General features: G+C 39.7%; 1 protein-coding gene across 4 annotated transcripts in view; it reads left to right on the top strand.

The window, feature by feature from the left end:
• The window catches only part of LOC113057911 (teneurin-2-like), a 137,895-nt gene that overhangs the window by 62,456 nt on the left and 58,831 nt on the right, over window positions 1–16,608 (top strand). For all 4 annotated transcript variants that reach the window (XM_026225504.1, XM_026225503.1, XM_026225506.1 and 1 more), the window contains exons 2-3: window positions 2,439–2,676; window positions 14,255–14,493. In XM_026225504.1, the coding sequence (XP_026081289.1) occupies window positions 2,439–2,676; window positions 14,255–14,493 (477 nt within the window). The remainder of the gene's footprint in view (window positions 1–2,438; window positions 2,677–14,254; window positions 14,494–16,608) is intronic.

Raw genomic sequence — 16,608 nt, forward strand, 5'->3', positions numbered from 1 at the left:
AAAATAACATTTCTGTCATCATTTACTTGTCTTTGTGTTGTTACAAGACATTTTTTCACTATAGATTTCATCACTCAGTGCTCACTGATCACAGATGGATCATCAGAGCGTGACACCCACAGATAAAGCCATGGGGCCAGTGAGCTCAGATCAGTCCTCAGTGATCTTTAGAAAGGGGATCAGACCCCATCACCCACCCCACTGTGCCTGAGCACCAGGATCTCTCCCAATTCCCAGCATTCAGGGTCCGGCTTTACTCTTATTCCGTGTTTGATCCAGCACTGTTGCCATTGTAATAAAATGATTAACAGCAGATTACATGGCCAGGCCAGCACTGATCCACTCTACTTACACACACACACACACACACACACACACTTGATCTGTTCTTCTTTGGTTGGATTTATATTGTAAGAACAAACTCTTGACGTTCTGTTTTGTGAGTACACTTCGTTCATGAATTTAATCCCCCGCACATATGTGTCCTTCTCTCATAGTCCTTGGCACATGCACATTCTTGTGTTTAAAAAGAAAAGAAGAGGAGAGAGAGCACAAGAGGCTTTTTACTGTCACAGATTTAGCATCTCACAGAGCAAACACTTGCTCAACAGGGGCCAAGCACACAGAAAACAGTTGATAAATAAGAGCATGCTAGAAAATGTATTTTCTGTGCACAAAGTAAGAAATGAATCTCATTGCACAGCCAAAGGGCAGTCTATTTAGATTTGTGAGTGAGCAGTCATATTTATTAATGACTTTGTTTGAAATGCTGTTCTGATGTGTATTTATTTATTAATTAATTTATTTTAAAACTAGCTGTTAACATTTTGCAAAATGACACTATTAAAACAAGTTTACAATAGTGCTCTCTTTTTTATCTGTGGTATACATGTGGTACTTTAATTGCCATATTAATAAACCATGGTTTTAACACTCAATATTTTGACATTAACTTTGACATTAGATATGAAATCTTGTTTTCTTAAAAACAAATAATAAAAATAATAATAATAAAATAATAATATAATAATAATAATAATAATGATAATAATAATAATAATAATAATAATAATAATAATAATAAAGAAACTCATACAGGTTTGGAACAACTTGACTAAGTAAATGGTGACAGAATTGTCATTTAGTGAACTAATGCTTATTAAATATGTGTACTGGAAAATGAGACAAAAACACAGATTAAGTGCTTTACATAAAAGAAAGTAAAATAATCATGAAGAAATGAAACAAGGAATTTTAAAACTTTTAAAATGATTAAAACATTTACTTAAAATGAATTTAAAAACAGTTAGAAAATTATTTTACATTAAAAAAATATATAATGCATACAGTTCGGACATAGCACAGTGCTCATTCAATAAATGCACAGCTAAACAGATGGGTTTTTAGTCTAGATTTAAATGTGACTAATGTTTTAGCACATCTGAAACTCATTTTATGCAGTGTAGTAAGCTGTGAGTCTCTTCATGGGCCTGATTCATGTATTGTTGTATTGATTCTCTTCATGATTCTCTTTTAGTTCATCTGCTCGTACTGATCAGACTCCTGACAGCAATAGACAGGGGATCAGGCCGTGGAGCTCGCTCTCAGGCATCTGTCATGGATCAACAAGCATGAGATGGGCAGGCTGAGAAAATGGAAATGATTTTGAGTGCTGGTGGGAAGAAAATTTGGATTGGGAGGTTCATCTTTATTGCATTACTCCGTGTTTCATGGGAAAATATATTAGGAGCATGTTTGATGCTTTTTGTTTGGCCTCCTCCCCGCTCTCTCTTTCAGTTTTCCTCTGATAGACAAGAATAATAAATGTAACATGATAGAGAGATTTGTTTTCTTTCTGCTTTAAAACTACATGCCAGATGTTTCCGAGCACCACAGGTTACCTCATACAAAGCAGCCCCGAAGTGAAGAGCCTCGCACCACAGCCGTGTCCGTGTACAAAGTGTTTCGCGGTAAAAGAGTCGAACAGAGCTGGTGCTTCCTGCAGATTCATACACTGAATCCAAGCTGCATTAAAGATTACACTGAGCCAAACAACGTCAATTAATGCTACTTCATGAGGTACGAAAACACAGCATCCAGCAACGCCAGCGCAGCTTAAAAAGAGAAGACAGGAGTTTCCTGTCTGACAAGCTTCTTAACAAGCTGGGTGGTTGAGTGTTTTAGGGGCTTCCTGCCGCCTCGGAACGTCTGCGTGTGAATTGGGAAAGAAAGAATAACAACACAAACAGCTTTGGCAGGCTGTCATCACTGAGAGCGTCCTTTCGTCCCTGATTTGATGTTTATTCTGATTGCACTTCACCCTCACAGTGCCGTTATTTTGTTCGGATTTCCTGCATCACTTAACGCACTTTTTGACATTGCCAACTGATAATTGATTGACAGTCTGATAAAAGGATTTTTCAATCATTTTTCCCCAGGAGCTCCAAACCATCACAGCCAGTCCACCCTGCGGCCGCCCATCCCTCCACCGCACAACCACCAGACGCTGTCGCACCACCAGTCCTCTGCCAACTCTCTCAACCGCAACACGCTGAGCAGCCGACGCAATCCCATCCACGCCCCTCCCTCCGCCCCGGGCGAAGGACCCACCACACCTGAGTCAGTGCAGCTGCAGGACAGCTGGGTGCTCAACAGCAATGTCCCGTTGGAGACCAGGTCAGTGATCACTTTTTGCACACAGCACATCTGGGTTGCGTTATCCAAAAGTGAACTGTGACCATATTTGACTTATGATGCTTTTGGGAAACGCACCCCTGTATAATTAAGCAAAATTAACAATAACTTAAATTTTAGACACACTATGAGTAATAATAGAAACATTAAGTACTTTTTAATTGTATTTATTTATTTCATCTCCGCTCTCTTGTAACACTGTTTCCAGTCAGATTCCGGAACAGAATATAACTGTTGTATAAATGGAAATAAACTGTAGTTTTCTCACAGAAAGGATCATGCAAAAAGCAGGTTATATTTTAAATCTGACAAAACAATCTCTTTGTGCCCCCAAGGGAGCAAGATTATTGAGTGCGATGTGACAGAAATTGTGTCTCAATCCAAAGAGTTGTTTTTATTAAAATTCTAGGACTGTTATTAGTTGGGTGGAAGCAATTTAGGTATCTTGACAGGTCTAGTCATTTGAAAACTTTTTTTAACCTAATTCTGGTAAAAAAATACAGAACTGAATAAATGAGTAGAAATGTATTATTTACAAACATAGAAACTAATTTGAAAACAATGCCTAGTTCTGCATTTATTTCTGTTAGTATAGACTAGAATATTATGATATATATATATATATATATATATATATATATATATATATATATGAAATTTATTTATTAATTTATACATTTATTATTTATAATGGAATTATAATGAAATGTATTTTTTTATAATGAAAATGCATAAAAAAATAAAATAAAAATTATATTATCGTAATTCGCTACCCAAGAAACCTTTCTTACAATTATCAGCTTAGAATAGAGTTGTTCTTTTAATAATGGTTTCTTTTATTATTTTTTTATTTATTTGACATTTTAACACTATAATGTACTTATTTACAAACGTGTCCATGTTGAATTCATTTCTTGAACTTTTGAATGGTAGTGTTCATAGTCATTTCAAACTTTTTCTCTCTATTTCTGTTTACAAAATATTTAGTATTATGGTATGTGACTTTCATGCTCAGTAAACAGTAGTGTATGCTTACAGACCACACATGCACACTGCATTATGTATGTGCAGATTTTAGAGTATTAGCATTCATAGTTCCCTCAAATGCAAATTGTCTGTCATCCGTATACATTCACTCAGCCCTGTGCCTCAGCTTTCTCATTCACACTTTCTCTCTCTCTTTCTTTCCCTGTATGTTTCTCCTTGCTGGGCTGAGGGTCACCTCCTCTGTTCCCAGATCAGAGAAGCAGCATACCCACATGCACTATTCATGAGGCCAGGCTGCATGTTTAATTCACCAGGACAGGTCTCAAGCCTGTTGGAAGTGTAGGTTCCTGACTGGCTGTAATTAAAGCAGGGACTGATAGGTGGTCCTGTATGTCAGCATGGGCCATTCAGCACTCAGGCATGAATGCTTTGGGAATGCTGTGTACAGGACTGGATAGTGACAAGGTTTTGTTCAGTTCAGGGTCACCCTGTGATACACACACAAACAATGACAGTATGCTTGTGACCTCCGGTGATGACTGTCTGCTGTGTTTGATTGCCATATTTCTGCTGCTTATAATGTGGACACGCCCATTGGCACCTTCCTGATCACAATTTACCCAGATGATGTGGTTCGCGTCAGGGCTGTTCAATCTTTACAGATCTAGAGGCCTTCCCCAAGCCAGACTTAAACCCAGAATAAATATGCTCTGTAACACTTTATAATAACATTCATTGAGAACATTAAACTTATTATAAAATGCAAATAGATCTTTATTTAGAAATTGGTTAATAGAAATGCCATCAAAATATCATGGGCCCCTTGGAGTACCCTCAGGACCCCCTGAAGGGAAAACCCTTTGTCTACACGAACAGCAAAGTGTTTCCTGAGGAGAAAAAAATGAAGGGAAGATCAACATGTAATATCACAGCAGTAACCCTGACATGTGACAAATGATGATATTTCTAAAACTTTTCTCATCTGTGGGTTCCAGCGTTGCATTCTGTCCTTCGGTTCTCTGTCATCATAAATCACTGGAAGTTGCAAATGTGTGTAATATTTATCAGCTTTATCGCTGAGTATTATTTAGACAGCTAACTGGCTCTGTATAATTGTCACACAATACTTCCTCATTTGCTCATAAAATTACGAAGGGGTCCTATAATGTAGGCCCGACGCTCAGCATTGACTCAGGTGTGTTAGAATGGGCTCCTATACTGAAGCCATCAGGACTACCCAGCAGCCTGCCATCTGCTGAGACAGAACCACACTCCCCACACCAATCCAAACCTCACCAAGCCAGGAAGCCGGCCCAAACTCTGGCCCCCCTCCCCGTTCCCCTGCTAGCAGGTGCCGCCCCTCTCACTGCAGCTTTTTAATTGGGGTTCTGTCAATGCAGATGGGCCACCTGTCACGCACACGCACGTGTAATTCACAAACTCTTTTCCAATATATTCACATTCATTAACTGCATTACTCATCGCATTTGCAGAGGCTCTGAAGTCTGGTGAGTATGGGGGATATAGAGAAGTTGCGAATACAGATTGGACCACCAGCAAACCACCCAGGATCTGTGCTGGCATTGACCAGCATCACACACACCATTCCTGGGCAACAGGCGGGTTTGTGCGCCTTCTCAGAGGAATCTTGCAAGTGCCTGTACACTTCACTATGGTTACAAGTGCTAACCTCAGAGACACTGATCCTTTTGCATGCGTCTTTAAATTGTGCTAAAAGAAATTCAAAATGAAACCCACCTTTATGCTGTTATTAAAATATAATTCATACTGTTTATTAAGGTTATCATTCTCTGAAGGTTTGCGGTCCAGTTTTGCACAAAGTTGCTGGGTAAATTTCAGTTACTTTCATTGAAAGTAAATTACTATCAGTCAAATTATTATTATTATTTATATTTTTTTATTTTTTTTGCAAACAACTGTCAGGGTAAAGGTCCCTTGATGGGTGGAAAATGATCATGTTAAGCTAAATTAAGAAAAGTTTTCAGTGCAAGAAACCTTGACTTCAGAAGGGTAAATAATGATTTCTATAAGAATATAAAAAGCAATTTGAAATGAAATCAAATATGTAATAAAAAATAAGCTGCCATATAATGCTTAAAATGGCATCCAGCCCATTAAGTAGCCGAATAGATCAGAGATGTGTTCAGCTGTGTAAATAGCACAGAATGTCACATGGACAGACAGGCGCTCAGTTTCTCAGTGTGGAGAGAGTCTGTGTCTGCAGAGGCTCATCTCCTCTCGCCTCTGGGTCACACAGCACTAAGCCGACACACTAAAGTTAATAGGCCTATTTTTATTTTTGTATCAACAGCACAGAGAGAGCATTTTCACACACTGTCTGCCTCTCCCTGACCCAAAGCACAGACTAAATCCACCTCTGCAGATTTATAAACCAAAGAGAGAAAGTTTGGAGGAAAGTCCCCAGCCTTGTGATGCAACAGCAGCCTCCTGTGATGCCATGCTCGTGAGAGTTTCTTGGGAAGCTTTTGGTCTGCACTTTCCATGGACAAATAAGTTAACTTGTGAGTGGTGTGCTGTGCATTGCATAGTCAGTTGAGGAGCGGGTATGAGTTCCCATAGGATGAACATAATTTACCCTCCACTGCATGTTTCTCTTTGTCTCCCAGTCACTTTTTTTATAATTAATGGGTATTTTCAAAGCGCATTTTCATTCAAATAGATGCAGACAGTCTGTGCAGTTTTGTTTAAAAGCTACCAATGCTTCGTAGCCATAGATTAATTAATTTAGTTCTTTATTGAAGTTAGAATTTCTCATTTATTTACTTATCAATAACTTATTTGTAACTTTTTGTAACTGTTGGCACTTATTTAATTCAATTTTTCCTTGTAGGCTTTTCTTTTCTTTTTTTTTTTTTTGAACATTGCATACAAAAGCAACATTGTTGCTCCATCTGAATCCATCCTGTTTTTATTTCAAACCAAGTAGGCTTTGATATAAAATGTGTAAATTGTGTTTGTAGTGTCTTTGACCCGTTTAATGTTCAAAAAACTGAAGAGATAAATTTACATGTGCACAGTTATATATATATATATATATATATATATATATATATATATATATATATTGCACAGTTATATATATATATATATATATATATATATATATATATATATAAACTATTTAAAATTAATCCCTCACATCAGTGATTATAACTTTGTCTAAAGTGACCCCTTTTATAGAAGGTTAGACACAGAAATAGACATACAGTATTGGAATGTAATCTCAGAAAGAGTGAGTAGCATGACATTTAAAAGCAAAGAATATTTTTCTTTCATCTTGGAATTGGAGGTCATGCCCGTTTCTGTTTGGTGGATAACTTTTAAAGAGGTTTAGATTGATTACCCTGAATGTTCCACCTACAGATTAACACCCTGAACCATTTAGACAGGAACACACAGCTCCGTGTGTGTGTCCTCTATGTAAATGATGTTATTTTATAGGTCAGGACTTTCCTGTTAAAGTAGAAAAGCAAACCTCTCTCTGAGAGGTGCCTGCACAGCTGCCAGTACCGCAAGATTGATTGCCAAAGTATGCAGTAGTCAGACAGGTAGAAGGAGAGGATATAAACAAGCTGGGGGAAGGGGGAGGATCCGAGAGATTGTTTGGCTGAGAAGGAGTGAGAGGGAGAGATCGGAAAACAAGGAGGAGGGTGGAATCGGTATTCGGCAGCACAAATGACTGAAGATGGCCCGGTCCTGTGAAGGCTTATTTCCTATCATGGAGTGAGGCCTTTTCACCAGCTGATGCCTACTTCAATTTTGTTCTCATCTTCGGACGCCTCGAGCTGCTCTCTGCTCCCTCCATACAGACTTGTGCACACTCAAATTAGATTCCCAAGCAGGTCGCAATATCACAATTGAGCCAAAGAAGAGGGCTTTCACATGCACAGTGTGCGGGATGTTTCTGAAGGTGTGTATTGTGGATACAGCATGGCTGGTGTTTGATTTTGTGTGTGTGTTTGGAGCAGGTTCCTGTGTCAACGTCTTAAGCTGTAGTTTGGGTCCGTGTGCCACGAGAGAATTAGATTTTTCTGTTTGTGCAGATATCATAGATTCAATTTGACTTGTGCGATATGCTGTGCACACATTCACAGGTCCATGAACTCCTTGAACCAGATGCCTCTGCGGTTCTTTCTACGGCACATTTGATGTTGCAGCATCCATTCTGCATCATTTCACATCCATTAGTTATGGGTAATGTAATTTTTGACCTCAGAAGATGATTCTTGTGAATATTTAATTGTAGTGCTTGCAATCTCACTCATTCTTTTTATTCCCTCACACTTTTCAACAGAAGGTTTCTTCATGTACAGACTCTACTCATACTTTTTATAGTATTTATGATAACTTCACATTTTCACTAGATGAAGTAATACAAAAGAGCCTGGCTAAGACATTGTGTATTCCAAATTTGGGCCAGTTTTCACAGGCAGAAGAGGTCCTGTAATGTATAGTCCACTGGAAGTGACTAGAGGTTGAGAACACGAGTGTAGTTTTACAGATAGGCTAAATGTGAATCAGATACAAAGCTTAGCTTAGCTTAACTTACCTTGACTAGACAAAACATAGACTAGACAAAACTCACCTTTTGCACATCACAAAAACTGTTAGACGAGATATAAAGCCAAATCAAACTTCATACTTCAAACCAATGCAGTTGGTCAATGCAGGGAGTTTAGATGACATCTGCATTGGGAAAAGTTTTGTGCTTACGTGGATTCCTGTTGAAATCACTGGATTTCACTTGCAAAAATGCTAAACCACAGTAAATTTGACCTTAATGATTCCACTGTATTAGTTGCATTGTGAATTGTGATTGGCCTTTATTGCACATTTTGTGGCAACTTTTGTCCTTCATGAAAATGTAGTTTGCAAAGTTTACTTTTTATTTTGTTTTTCATTTTTTTGCTCAGAAAAAGAGGCCAGAATTGTTGTGCAATTTTAGGTTATAAATGCAGCTTTTAAGGGAGAATAAAAGCAGGAAAATAGTCCTGAAAGAAAATTGTTTGCATTCCTGAGCTCCGGCTGAGAAGTGAGCAATGCAAAATTCTGCTTCTCTCTGCCTCTTTTCTTCCTTTCTCTCTATTCTCCCCCCTCCCTCTTTCTCTTTCTCTTTCTCTTTCCCTCTCAGACTTCATCAGTGGTTGCCAAGGTATCTGTGTGGGGCAGATTTAAATTCTCAGCTGCGCTCCGAGGCCAATTTGTTATCCTAACGGGAGCCAATCAGAATACAGGTGCCCGCAGCTCGCTGAAGATTTATGGGCCCTCTCTCTGCTTGTGTCGCACGCAGATCAAATTCTGGATATGGCACAGCAATCCCAGCAAACATAATTAGAAAAGTTTTTGGAGACCTTTGTTTTGGTGTGTTTAGCTTACCCATCGCCCAATAGTTTGATCGCAGGAGAAGAATGTGGAGAGAAGCAAAGTTTAACAAAGCTGAACAAAGTGTGATTCAGGTCAGGGAGAAACTTGTCTCGGTGAATCTGTTCTCATGCTGGGTGTTTTAGGATGTGGGCGTTTTGAAAAAAGAGAAAAACTGTTAAAAAAAAGTATTACAGCATGCAAAGAGAGGTATTTCATGACCGCGGTCACTTACCTGTCTTGATAGGTGCTGATGTTGGTTATTTAAAGTGGAAAAGTGATGTATATAATGAGGGTGTCAATCAGAGGCGCGTGGGCAGCGAGTGTGAGATCAGACGGTTAAATGAGGAATAGATCTGGAAATGGAAAGTTAAAAATGAATAAATAAACACCGGTGTCTGACACTAACTGTTTGGTGATGAGGGTTCTTCTGGGGCTGTCACAACTAATGAGAGGCAGGGTCCGTTTTCAGCAATGCATATTTTACAGCGCTCAATGACACACACACACAGACACACACACCTGTCTAACTGAGACATGGTCATTAATCAGCTCTTGCACACTACACACACCATGACCTCAACAATGACTTCATCAGCGCCTGCAGAGAACTTAAAGAAAGTACCTGAGCTTTTCTTTTTCTTTTTTCTTTGTCTCATTTTGTCCTCTTCCTGTCTCACGTCTCATCTTGACACCTCTCCTATCTTCATTTCCCCTCTTCTTTTCTCCTCTGCTCTCCTCATCTCATATCATCAGGTCTTTATGTCTCATCTCAACTCATTTTTCTCCTCGTCTTTCCTCTCCTCTGCTTATTTTTCTCCACATCTCATCTCCTGTATTCCAGTTCCTTTGTTTTGTCTCAGTTTTCTCTTGTCATATCTCCAATGTCCCCATCTTGTCTCTTTGCATTTCCTTATTTCCTTACTTATTTCCTGTGTCATCTCCTAAGTTGTCTTCTTTCCTCATTTTCCATCATTACTTGTCTCCTCTTCTCCTATTGTCATCTCAGCTCCTCTTCTCGTCTTGACTCCTCTCCTTCATTTGTTTTACGTCTCATTTCTTGTCTCTTTATCTGGCTTCATCTTGTTTTCAGTTCTGTTCCTCTCTTTTACTAGTTGTTCTGCCTTTCTGTCCTCCTCTCACTTCCCGTCTCCCAGTAAATAAGTCATGTTCCTCCCTCAGATCATTATGTCCCTGGTTTCTCAGTCCCTGTGGACTTTGAAAACTGCAAAACTGCCATTGTCTCCAGACTGTCCTCTTCATAACCCCACCCTGTCAGCACTCCTTTTTTTGGCTCAATCTGGCCTCTCTTTATTTCCTGTCCACCCCCTGGTCTGGCCTCATCTCTCTCTCGCTCTCTCTCTCTCTCACGTCTCCCATCATCTCTGTTGGCCTTAACTCTTCCCCCTGCTTCCTCCCAAACAATGCTCGACATAAATCACTGTCAATTAAGCATGCCGTGTAAATCAAGCATTTTAATTTCACAATTAAGCCACTCCATCCGCATTCGGCTTCCCCTCACCGTCCCGAGATGAAATGAGCTTTCAATAGAGATTCAGCCAATAGCTATGAGTTACACTTCAGCTTGAGTGCACGCGCTTCCAAAATGACCTTAATTAATTTCCCTCCGTCACCCCTGTCAGCTGGCAAATTAGTGGCTGCAACCTTCTGCGTGGGTAAAAATGATTTGGCATTTAAGTGACTGACTTGACCTTGTGAGTCGCCTGACTTCAGACAGTGGCGGAATGACACGGAGGCGGGCCACGGGAAGCGAAGCTGTATTTTTAGACATGCACTTTGGCTGCCTTTCTGTCACTCTGCTGCTCATTGAGGCCTGATTACTGCCTACCTGTAACCCGCTAGCTTCCCTGTACAGTTTGTGCACGGTCGCACCTGACAGGAAGATGTGAAGGGAGTTGATGTGGGTTCAGATAGAGGCATGGTGCTGGAGGTGGAGGTACCGCCTGTGGCATCACACCATCAATTGGAGAAGCAAGAAGGGTTGAAAGAACATTTCGAAAGAGCGAGACCGAATACGAAGAAATACGAAATTTCACTTTTTTCCACTGTTGACCGAGCTTCTTGGTTCATGCACACCATTATTCAAGCTCTGCATGTGTTTTTGCAGTACTGTGTGTATGTGTTATGCATGCATGTGAGTCAATGAGGCCTAAGGCAGTGTCGATGTCACCCTCAGCTGGGGAAAACCGGCTTTGTTATGTAAAGCCACTGTGTGGAATCCTCCATGTGGCCTCCATTCATTATACTGCTGCATTATTATCATTTATTACCATTCATTAAATTTATCAACCTGCTGTCACTCTCCGTCTCTCCCTTAGTGGCTTTTGAGAAGGAAGACCTCTATCTTTTCTTTTGTATTTCTTCTGAGGTTTATTTTCCTTGTAGGCTTGGGTGAGATGAGCAGAGACAGACGTGGTGGGTGTGGAGTCATGCCATGGAGAATTTTTTTTTTTTTTTTTAAGAATCAGACTTAAGATTTTTTGAAAGGGACAAATTAAATGTGAGAAGGGTTTCTTCACTGTGAGTGCTGGTATTAAGTCTTCCATCACTGGTATTTTTGCTATTTTTATAACCCCATTTGTCTGTGTTTGTGTATTTCAGACATATTTAGTAGAGGGGGATTTTAATAATTTTACCAGCAGCTTCTAAAATGTAACTGTCTTTATGAGTAAAGATATTGACCCATATATGCAAATGATTGCCAAAAAAATTGATTCCTTTAGGAAGGAAACAAGTTACTCTCTTTGAATGAGTCATTGAATCATTTAGTTCATTCATTCAAGCATGTTGATTCACTAAGGAGCAAAACAAGTCTTTATGAGTGATTTATTTAATTATTCATTAAACCAATTAAATTAAAACTGATTCAAATTGTAATTAAACAAATGACTCATGTGAGTCTTCTCCACCTTATTTTTGGTGGAGCGAATCCATTTGTAAATTTAATGTCTAGCTTCCGGTCCCTTCCGAGTCCAGCAATTTTTAGCTGTGCAATACAACTCATTTTGCTGCTTGATCTTGCAAACTGATGTGTCTTACCAATTATGAGTTAGTAACTGAATTATTTATTCAACCTATTTGTTCATTCACGAATCACACTAGTGACTTACTGAATTAGGAAAAGCATATTAGCATAATATTCTTTCTATTTTATTATTTAGAACTTCAGCTCAAAATGCTGTTTTGATCCACAATCATAAACTGACAAAGTGGCAATATCTTCTCTAAAATATAAGTTTAGAATTTTAAACAGAGAATACAAGATGTCAATACTGAATCCCAAACTGTGATGGCAATCACAAATCCCTGGCCATGTTTTCTTGTGTGTATGTACTGAATGTAAGAGTGCACCGTAGGTTAAAACTTAAAAAATACATCAGTGACGGGTTAGTTAGGCACTGACCCCAGCTGTCCCATCAGGCTGGATTCCAGGGGGTTCAGTCTGTCCATCCATGGGTGAGTGTGGGATGATAGAGGGATGTATGGGGATAGGCCGATAAGAGTTGGGGGTAATGGAAGGGCTGAAGCACGACGGAACAAAAATCAGCTCTGGAAATGGAATCCGCCGCTGCAACGTGTCCAGAGATATTGGAAGGCATCTTGTGGAAAGAGGCTATTAAAGATCACAGGAGTGAGCAGCCTGTGGCTGTTTCCTTCGTAGGTTAGAGGTACGAAAGACGGATGTATCTGGGGGGTAGGGTGTGGGGGCCGGTCCAGAGACAAGCTTCTCAGGCAGAAACCTGACCGCAGTAAAGCTCTCAGCCTCTTGATTTGGTCTTAATAGAGAACGGGACCTGATAAAACACGACCAGCTCCAGGACCCCACGCTAATCATAACGGCAACATGACCGCAGCTGATCCATTTTACACTACATCTCTTTTTAAAAATGCATCCTTGCTCCAGGCACAACGGTGCTTTATGTGAGACGAAAGTCCTCATTTGCAGGGCAGGAAACACCAGCACAGGGCTCAAAGCATTAATTAACTGCTAAATTATTTAAGTACAATGCTAAATTGTACAAGTTTCATCAATAATCTATTGTAGCATTAAGGCTATGTTAGCGAGTATCACCACTAATGAGAGCAGCACCGAAGAGAGAATACCCGTGTGACACCACCAGAGAGACCTTTTTGACACAAACTTTCTGAGTGATGTCATTTCTTAAAGGTAAAGCGTGTCCTTTGTTTTTAACTTGTGTTAAATATCAATAAATATTAATGGTCATCATTTACTCAACCTCATGTCTGACTTCCTTTCTTCCTACTGTGCACGACAAAGAGAAAGCTGACTTCTGCTACAGCTTTATTTTTGCCGATTAACGTTTTGTGTACATTTTTAGGGCAGGATTAGCTGTTTGTCCAAGCAATGGGAGGCAAGGAAATAGGAGTGTTTTGAAACAGTTCTGTTTTGCACAAAAATGACACTTTTAAAGCTAGTCAGGGATAAAAGTGATTTGTTAGATCTTTCAGAATTGCGCACCATTGTGGAAAAACATTCTGTGGAATCCTGCCAGTCTGTTGTTACATGGCTCTGTGGTCTATGAACTGTATTTATGATGTTTTTGCAAGCTTAACGCTGATTATCAGTGAGCATGTTCTGTCTCACGGTAGTCTCAGTGCTGAGGATGCATATTAACAAATCACCTCCTGTTCGTCTGCGCCTGGAGTCCATTTATGAGGCCGTAATGATTAATCTGACTGTGAAGTACACAGCAATATCCTCCTGTCTAGATTTTTTTCTTTTCATCAGCTCGGCGGGAAATGACCCCATACCAGAAAATCTAACCGTTATGTATGATCTAAGTGAAGTGTGTCTCTGTATAGCATGTGTGGAGCGGAGGCATTTGAATTATTGAGTGACATTGTTGTGTAAGTGTCCCTCTGAGGGCCGGGACGGGCCTGCGGTGCCGTGTGTTTGTGTGCCATATGTCCACTGCTCCACACTGAGGCGCTGCATACACTGTCCTTCACCCCCAACAAGCACCTGCGACACTCTGTGATCCACGTAACACACACACACACACACACACGTACCTTAGAGATTAGAAAGAGAGGATGCAGTAAAGGAGATTTGATACCATGGATGGATGTGTCCTTCCATGTGTGCTTGAAATACTTAAAACGCAATTTATCTTTCTCTTTTCTGCAGGCATTTCCTGTTTAAGACCTCTTCAGGGACCACGCCTCTCTTTAGCAGCTCATCACCGGGTTACCCCTTGACATCCGGCACAGTATATTCACCCCCACCACGGCTCTTACCCAGAAACACCTTCTCCAGAAGCGCCTTCAAGCTGAAGAAGCCGTCCAAGTACTGCAGCTGGAAATGTGCCGCCCTGTCGGCGATCGCTGCCGCCGCCCTGCTGGCCATTCTGCTGTCCTACTTCATCGGTAAATTATCTCAATCTCTCTTTTTTGCCTATAGCATTCAATTCGCTTTTTATTGACTGTAATGTACCATCTTGCATCTGTTAAGTCTCTTTCTTTTGGATCAGTTTTAATAATCGAGTGAGAGGCATTAAATTTAGCACTTATATCTGTACAAACACTGATTCGGGGATAGCAATAAGCAGAATTTAATTCCACATAGAGATTAAGTAGGCTATTCATAATTAGATTGTGTGTGTGTGTGTGTACTGTATGTGTGTGCATATTTATCCAGATGCAGCTCATTATTAAATGTGCCTGAGGAGAAATGTTGAAATGTTACCTAACTCATACCGGGTGATCTGTGACTAGAACTCACCAGTTACATTGTTAAGATCTGAATTATTAAAAGCAGCATTTCAGCTTGTGCTTTTTGCATCTATAGCTGCCCAGCTGGCTTTAACCAGCTGATTCTTAAAAGGACTCTGATTTTTACCCGAGCACAATTCTGCCACAGAGGAAAAAAAAAAAAAAAGCTAGCACTTCATTTTAATTGAAGCATTTATATTTTAATGCATAAAAGTCTTTTTATGCATTACGCCTTGTAATGTATAACACTTGTAATAACACTTATAATACATGATAATACTTATCTATTCATTGTTACACCTTTGGAAAGTGCAATGCATTATAAGTTAACACATGAGAAACATGTAAAGAGTGAATTTCACCATTGATGGTACTAATTTTAATGAGAGGATTTCATATTATTTCGTGTTACTGGCCCAAATAAAAATTTGAATCTACTAGTCATGTAAACTACATATACTGGTATTATTTCAGTCTATTTACAACATGCTCGTTTACTCTCTGAATATCCATGTCAACCTAAAGACAATGTCGCCCTCTGATTGTGGAGGACACTTTAAATGCAAAGCACTGCTGGGAGTCTTTAACCCCACGCTGCGTCCGTGAAGGACACGCTCCAGGGGGTTATTATTTTCAATAAGACCTCTCTGGTTTTGGGTTTTGTGAGTGTATGCGAACGTCGGTTATTGGGTAATGGAGAAGCGGTGGCCTTCCCCTCACACCTCACAGAGCAACGTAAGGACCCCCAGTGGAGAACAGAAATGAGTCCTCGCTCTTCACACTGGATGAGTTTAATACTGAGGGTGCGAACAGCATGAGAACGCGAGAGAAAATGAGAAAAGGGTACACTCTCAATGAACATCAGAGAGAAAGTGCGACAAGAATAGAGACACAAAATAGCCACAGAGACAAACAAAAGCGGACACAGAGGTAGATGTTGTCTTTATGTGGCCTCTATTAGAAGCACACCTGTGCTGGGAAGTTTTGCTCTGGCAGGATGCCTCAGTCCCCTCTGTGTCTCTATTTAAAAGCCTTAAGCAAGGGGCAGATGTGTCACACGGACCCTCGCCGCCCCTCTTCTCTCTGGGGACCCCGCTCAACAGATGGGGCAGTCAGCAAGTGCAGGAGTCAGCACAAGCGCCCTTGTTCTTCCTGTCTGCGTCGCTGTGCATGTATTCATCTACCGGTCTGCCTTTCCCATGTCCTTCAGTGCTCCACGCTCTTTTGTGCTGTCCAAAACTCAGATAAAACCACACAGATATCCACTTGAAGCTGAGAAAGGTTCAAAAAGTGTGTGGACATTGAAGCGATCATTGAAAGTGCCATTTGAAAGTTTGGAGTCTGTAAGATTTCATGCTTTTTGAAAGAAGTCTCTTACGCTCATCAAGACTGCATTTAATTGATTTACAATACATAAATATTCATTATTAGTAGTAGTGGTAGTAGTAGTAGTAGTAGTAGTAGTAGTAGTATTTAAAACGATATTGTAGCATGTTTAAAAATGTGGTTAAGGGCTGAAAAAAAAGAAAATAATATATATATATATATATATATATATATATATAATATTATTATTATTATTATTATTATTATTATTGATTAATTAATTTTTTTTTTTTATTATTATTATTATTTTTATTATTTTTTTTCAGCAGTCAATCTTCAGACTGATTTTAATATGCTAATTTGCTGCCCAGGAAGCATTTCTTATTATTATCAATCTTGAAAATCTTGTGCTTCTTAATATTTTTTTGTGGAAATCATGATACT

The sequence above is a fragment of the Carassius auratus genome, chromosome 39 (assembly GCF_003368295.1).
Source record: "Carassius auratus strain Wakin chromosome 39, ASM336829v1, whole genome shotgun sequence".
Taxonomy (NCBI): Eukaryota; Metazoa; Chordata; class Actinopteri; order Cypriniformes; family Cyprinidae; genus Carassius; species Carassius auratus.